Raw genomic sequence first — 7304 nt, 5'->3', positions numbered from 1 at the left:
GGAGCTAACAAAAATAAATAAGTAAATAGAAAAAAAAAAGACACAACAACCACAATTCTTTGAACTTGTTGAGAGAAGTGAACAGAACTGAGATTGCTGGTGGTGGGAAAGGGGGACAGCGGGAAAGGGAGGAATTGGTAAAGGGTCATGAAAATCAATTACAATCCATAATGATAAATACATTTTAAAAAGGGGATCCTCATAACTAAAAAAAAAAATAGAAATCACCAGTCTATAGAATAAAGTAAAAATTCCTTAAGAGGATACATAACAGCTTCTATGGCCTAGATTTCCAAGCACATCTCTCTTGTACAACCTTTGAGATTTTTCCTAATATCATCCTAATAATCAGTCTTAATATGCTCCCAATTTATCATAACAATGCTTCAAGAGTATTCTAAATATTTGGAATTAGGAGGGTAATTCACTTCCTTAATTTTACAGAGAAAGACATCTTTTTGCATATGACTTGTTTCCCAATTCCTTTGAAGTTGTTACAACAAGCAAACAGAATGGACGTTGTTGGGTGGGAGGGGGGAGAGGGAGGAGGGAGGGAGGTTTTGGTGATGGGCCATAATTATCAACCACATTGTATATAAACAAGATAAAAATTCAAAAAAAAAAAATATGTGCAATATAAGTAAAATAACGAGAGGTAAAGAAGTAGAATACTAGACTTCAGGATATGAGATGTGAAACCATCAGAGTAAAGACAAGGTCTAAGATATAGAATTGCAGTGAGATCCTGAAAGGAATTAAGAAGTTCAAAGAACTGATTCTAACATGTGGAGTAGGTTATCCACGTTTTTACTAAAGTCATAAACCACAATATCCCTTGATCTGAGCACTAGCTAATCCTTCCAATTCTCTTAGTAACTTACCTTCAATAAGCCTCTTTTAAAAATCTTGAGACCTCTGTTCACTTATTCCTCCTTTTTCTTTTACCCAATTCATCCAAATCTTTTGGTTCTACTTGCTTCCTTCTCCATTCTACACCCTCAATCTACAATCCCCACATCAATTCCTGTCTTTTTCTTCTGTCTGTAGTGACAGCACAAATCTGTCTAAGAATCATCTGAGATAGTTTAAAATTTGAGTACGTTCCTGGGCCCTACCCTTCTCACTCAGTAGGACTAAGGTGGAGGCCAGGAATACACATTTTAACAAGCACCCAAGAAGATGTAGATACATGCAATTCAAGAACTAAAAGAAACACTGGTCTGGAGCAAATTCCATTAAAAATACCACGCCTACATGGTAGCTTTTTGTTACAGATTTTCCCAATCAGTGGATAGTAAAAAACCAGTTACTCTTATGTAGGCAGATTTTTTTTTTTTTTTTTACATTAAAAAAGAGATCCTCTCTTGGTTGTCTTTTCATTCTGTTAATTGTTTCTTTTGCTGTGCAGAAGCTTTTTAGTTTGATATAATCCTATTTGTTTATTTTTCCTTTTGTTGTGTGTGCTTTTGTGGTCATATTCATAAAGTCTATGCCCAGTCCTACTACCTGACGTGTTTCCCTTATATTTTCTTTTAGGAGTTTTATAGTCTGAGGATGTATATTTAATTCTTTAATGCATTTTGAGTTGAGTTTGATATATGGTGAGAGGTATGGGTCTAATTTCATTCTTCTACATATGAATGTCCAATTTTCCCAGCACCATTTATCGAAGAGGCAGTTTTTTCCTCAATGTGAGTTCTTGTTGCCTTTGTCAAAGACCAGATGGCTCTAGGTATATGAACGGATTTCTGGGTTCTCTGTTCTGTTCCATTGGTCTGTGTGTCTGGGTTTTTTGTTTGTTTGTTTGTTTTTGACCAATAAGGGGATCACAACCCTCGGCTTGGTGTCGTCCGCACCACACTCAGCCAGTGAGCACACCGGCCATCCCTATATAGGATCCGAACCAGCGGCCTCGGCACTAACAGCACCGCACTCACCCGAGTGAGCCACCGGGCCGGCCCTGTGTGTCTGTTTTTAGGCCAGTACCATGCTGTTTTGGTTACTATAGATTTTACATAGTTTCAGGTAAGGTAGTGTTATGCCTCTGGCTTTACTATTTTTTTTTTTTTTTTTTTTTTTTTGCTCAATATTGCTTTGGCTTTGGGGGTCTTTTTTTGTTCCATATGACGGTTAGGATTGTTTTTTTCATTTCTGTGAAAAATGTCATTGGTATTTGATGGGGATTGCATTAAATCTGTAGTATCACGTTGGGTAGTATGGACATTTTCACAAGGTTAATTTATGCATCTGATGAAGTATTAATACCCAGAATATACAAAGAACTCAAACAACTTAATAGCAAAAAACCAAGTAACTCAATTAAAGAATGGGCAAAGGAGCTGATAGGCATTTCTCAAAGGAAGATATAAGAATGGCCAATAGACACATGAAAAAATGCTCATCGTCACTCAGCATCTGGGAAATCCAAATCAAAACCACACTGAGATATCATCTCACTCCAGATAGGCTGGCTGATATCAAAAAGGCTGAGAATAACAAATGCTGGTGAGGATATGGAGAAAGGGGTACCCTCCTACACTGTTAGTGGGACTGTAAAATAGTGCAACCATTATGGAAAATGGTAGGGAGATTCCTCAAACAACTACAGATAGAACTGCCATATGACCCAGCAATCCCACTGCGGGGTATATACCCAAAAGAACGGAAATCATCATGTCGAAGGGATACCTGCACTCCCATGTTTATTGCAGCTCTATTTACAGTAGCCAAGAGTTGGAATTAGCCTAAATGCCTATCATCAGACAAGGGGATGAGGAAAATGTGGTATATTTACATAATGGAATACTATTTTGCTATAAAAAAGAATGAATTCTGCCATTTGCAGCAACATGGATGAACTTAAAGAGAAAATTATGTTAAGTGAAATAAGTCAGGCACAGAAAGAGAAACACCATATGCTCTCACTTATATGTAGGAGCTAACAAAAATAAATAAGTAAATAGAAAAAAAAAAGACACAACAACCACAATTCTTTGAACTTGTTGAGAGAAGTGAACAGAACTGAGATTGCTGGTGGTGGGAAAGGGGGACAGCGGGAAAGGGAGGAATTGGTAAAGGGTCATGAAAATCAATTACAATCCATAATGATAAATACATTTTAAAAAGGGGATCCTCATAACTAAAAAAAAAAATAGAAATCACCAGTCTATAGAATAAAGTAAAAATTCCTTAAGAGGATACATAACAGCTTCTATGGCCTAGATTTCCAAGCACATCTCTCTTGTACAACCTTTGAGATTTTTCCTAATATCATCCTAATAATCAGTCTTAATATGCTCCCAATTTATCATAACAATGCTTCAAGAGTATTCTAAATATTTGGAATTAGGAGGGTAATTCACTTCCTTAATTTTACAGAGAAAGACATCTTTTTGCATATGACTTGTTTCCCAATAAATATTTTTATCTGTACTATTTCTTAATAACTTAAGATCAACAGAGGATGTAGCAACTTTGGAAAAGTGAGTTTCAATTTGATTCTCTTTTGCCACGTAGGACTCCACACTCTAGTGGTACCACTAAATATACTAGTAAGCTCAAGAGTTTCAGGAGGACAATAGTTCACTTTGCAGACATGCTGCAGATTTGCTTCTGCAGGTTCATTCTGTAAGAATGAATAATGAAAACAAGGACAATGAAAGTTTCTTGAGTTTAGCCCTTTAACTATATGAATGAAATTCCAATAATGATGATGATAGCAGCTAATATTTATTGACTCTACTGTGTTCTTTGCACTGTGCTAAGCACTTTATACCATTTTCTCCTTCAGTTCTCCTTTAAGGTATGTAGTAATTACTGTCTTCATTTAACAGTTAATAAAAGGAGGCTCTGACAAGTTAAATAATTGCCCAAGGTCCCACCAGTCAACTTTTCCTCAGGTATTACCACCTTCCAACTTAGGGCAGGTCTCCCTCCAACCTGCATGCATCGACCCCTTTAATCCCTTCCCCACCCTCCAGATGGTCGGGTGGGGGGCACACTCCGCCTAGACCCTGCCCTCCAGCCCCTGGCCAGGCCACAGCTCACGTTCAGCAGCCGGCGCCCTGTGCTCTCCTTATTATCCTTGTCCTTGTCCTTGGGTAGGGCCGTCCTGCCATGGTCCTGGACGTAACGGACCGAAGAAACTTCCGACCCTCTGACGTGCGTGGTATCCGGGCTACCATGGGGAGTCCTCTGAAGTGCAGGGGATGTGAACAGGGAATGGATTAGCCCACCGCGGTTGTCAATTGTGGTTGAAAGCCTACGTGTCTCTTGGGGCGGCTGCATCCCTCCATTCTCCGCCTGGGCCTGGCTGCGTCTAACCGACGCCCCTCTACCGCGCAGGCGCGGCCCTCTCACCACCTGTCCCCGCGCTCTTCCCGCGCATGCGGCCTTGCGCTCTGCTGCAAGACTTGCCAGGCAGTTCTAGCTCAGAGCTCGCTGGTAGGCAGCAAGGCTCCTCAGCACGGTGATTAAACTCCTTAGTTCATTGTCTTGCCTGACCTCTAACCCCTCGTGAGCCCTTTTCTCCCTGCACCATTTCTTTCTAGGAGATTTACGATGTCATCACTTCCTTACGCTATCCGCTGAGCCCCAGATGTTATATTTCCAGCACTCTACTTGGACATCTTTACTGCTCCACAGACACGTGACACAACACGTTAACATTCATCTTCCCTCCTAAACCTCTACTATGTACCAAACTCGTTCGATGTAGCAATATATTTTGAACGAAACTTTGCTAACTTAGCAAGTAACTACTGTCCCCAGGAGCTGAGATGCCTGGACAAAGAATGGCAGCAAGGACCTATCTGCATGGGTCCCTTTGGGGTTTCCCGCTTTTAGGGGTCGGATTGCACGCAGGGCTTCAATGACACAATCACAATGTGAAAGTTTAAGAGTTTTTACTGTTTACAAACCCTGCGGTGTACGCGGCATGCTCAAAGGAAGCAGAGATAGGGGTGGGGGTGGGGGGCATGGGCCAACACCTTAGTTAGGTCTAAGGAGTTATCTAAACAGGTTTCCCACAGGAGCTTTAATTGGTGAGTTTGAAGCAAGTAGGCACTAGCTCCAGGAGGTCACTCTGTGACTGAGAGGTGGTTAACTTTAAATTCACAGGCAAAGTGGTCTGTTTTCTTTAAATTCTCAGGCGAGTGGTCTGTTCACAGAAAGTTGTGGAAAAGCAGGTAGCCCAGCCTACTAGGCGGTAGAGATGTCTCTAAGTTTTTATCCGTGGCCACCAGCTGCAGCCATTCAGGTGGGGTACAGTATTGGAAATTGTGTCAAGGGTGACTGAGGACTGCTTCTGGTTTGAGAAAGTTAAACTTATATTTAAAAACAGATGCTGAGGCAACAAAAAATTGTAAGTACACACTACACAATGTCACAGTCACAAAATCTTAAAAATTCAGGCACGTTTTTGAATTGTAATCCTAAATATCTGAGCCCCACTTTTTCTCTTTATAGTTTGGGACCTCTCATGCACAGTTGATTGCAATGGTCTACTCGTGGGTCTCCCAGCCTGCTATTATTCATCCCTTCCACTGCCCCAGTATTAATACAATTTCACCATTAAAAACAAAACAAAACAACAACAAAAAAACAAAACCATAAGGTTCCAGAACTTCTTTATTTGCCACAAAATTTAAATTTCCTAATATGAAAACCAAGGGCTTCCAAAATGCACTCTCCTATCTCAGAATCATTGTTTATTGCTATTCTGCTCGGAATTTATTCTTTTATTCAAGGGCCAGCTCAAAGGTCAGCTATCAGTTGTCTTATAACCTCATACATACACCCTAAAGACAGAATTAACTGCTGCCTCCAAGTCCCTATTAGTGTGCTCACACTATTAGTTGTTAATCTCAAAAGAAAGAGTCCTTTGGGGGTGAGAACCCGATTCTCAGCGTGCTCTCTTCAGGACTGTAAACCTAAAATAACAACAAAGAGGCTCTCCAAAGAAATGATTTTATTTGGAAACGAGTGACAGATTATTGCAATCTAGGATGCACAGGTTATACATCATAAGTGCATCCGGAGAGGTTGAGGTAAGGGAAGGCTTTTAAAGGCAAAAAGACGTCCATATAAGCTGCTCTGAAAAAAATTTCATTGGTCACAGAAACTCATTGCAGGAGCTGGCGTTAGCCTATTGGTGGAGACAGCTGTTGCTAGGCAAGTGTTCTTGTGAGAGCATCTTTTCTGGAGTGCTGCAATCTGGAAATATTTCTCAGATAAATCTTGTTACAGAAATACCTGTGGATGTACAGAACAAGCAAGGCCTATGAAGCAAGTAAGGCATGAAATGTGTGTAGGACATCCAGGAAATCTCTTGTGGATTTTAGAAAGTCCTTGTGATAGCTCTTACCTAAGACACACAAGTATGAGCCCCTCTCCTTTGTGACCTCCTGGCACTACTTTGTCTGGGTCTGACAAGAATTACTTAATCTTGGTATCAGCAACATTCACATTCAACTTTCAAAGGACACATGGCACAATATCCCAGGGCCCACAATACATGTTTGTTGTCATATGGGATCTATGGTGTGTGGTGGTGTTGTAATCACTGGCGAATGACATTGCTGCCCACCAGCTCACTCTAACTTCCTTAGATTTCACGTCATGCAAATTAAGTATACAGCATCATAAATGAAAAAATCTTGTTTGAAAAAAATCTAACCTAAATATATTCAAACCACTAGACCTAACTAACCTCCAGTCTGTAGGAAATTCAGATTGAGGAACAAATTTAACACCATTAGAAAAAAAAAAGTCACATAATCCAAAATGTGACTGGGATGCTCTAAAACAAAACTGGCTCAGACACTTCAAAAACATATACGTGAATGAGAATGGTACAGCCATTCTAGAAAACAGTTTGGCAGTTTCTTTAAAAATTAAACATGCAACTACCATAAAATCCATCAATTGCACTCCTAGGTGTTCATCCTAGAGAAATGAAAACTTACATCCACATGAAAACCTGTACCTGAATGTTCATAGCAGGTTTATTCACAATAGCCAAAAACTGGAATCAGCCTAGATGTCCTTTAACAGGTGAATGGTAAAACAAACTGCAGTACATACATACGCTGGAATACTACTCAGCAAAAAAAAAAAAAAGGAGTGAACACAACCGGGATGAATTTCCAGGGCATTATGTTGAGCAGGAAAAAAAAAAAAGCCAATCTCCAAAGATTCCATAATGTATGATCCAATTTATAACATTGAAATGACAAAATTTTAGAAATAGAAAACAGATAAGTGGTTGCCAGTGGTTACAGTTAGGGGTGCGGGGGGGGGGGGGG

At 40.1% G+C, this 7304-nt stretch overlaps 1 protein-coding gene and 1 long non-coding RNA gene across 2 annotated transcripts in view; both read right to left on the bottom strand.

Annotated features, from left to right (window-relative positions):
* Positions 1-4287, bottom strand: part of LOC103609694 (amyotrophic lateral sclerosis 2 chromosomal region candidate gene 11 protein-like) — a gene marked incomplete at its 3' end in the record, with an annotated part of 40438 nt that extends 36151 nt beyond the window's left edge. The window contains exon 1 of the mRNA XM_008593992.1: positions 4048-4287. Coding sequence (XP_008592214.1) covers positions 4048-4287 — 240 coding nt within the window. The remainder of the gene's footprint in view (positions 1-4047) is intronic.
* A 1664-nt stretch (positions 4288-5951) lies between these two features.
* Positions 5952-7304, bottom strand: part of LOC103609693 — a 2429-nt gene continuing 1076 nt past the window's right edge. The window contains exon 2 of the long non-coding RNA XR_552156.1: positions 5952-6252. This is a non-coding gene — a long non-coding RNA (uncharacterized LOC103609693). The remainder of the gene's footprint in view (positions 6253-7304) is intronic.

This window comes from Galeopterus variegatus, unplaced genomic scaffold (genome assembly GCF_000696425.1).
Source record: "Galeopterus variegatus unplaced genomic scaffold, G_variegatus-3.0.2 Scaffold9956, whole genome shotgun sequence".
NCBI lineage: Eukaryota > Metazoa > Chordata > Mammalia > Dermoptera > Cynocephalidae > Galeopterus > Galeopterus variegatus.
The sequence above is the reverse complement of the archived record's forward strand: the minus strand, read 5'-3'. Positions and strand labels throughout refer to the sequence as shown.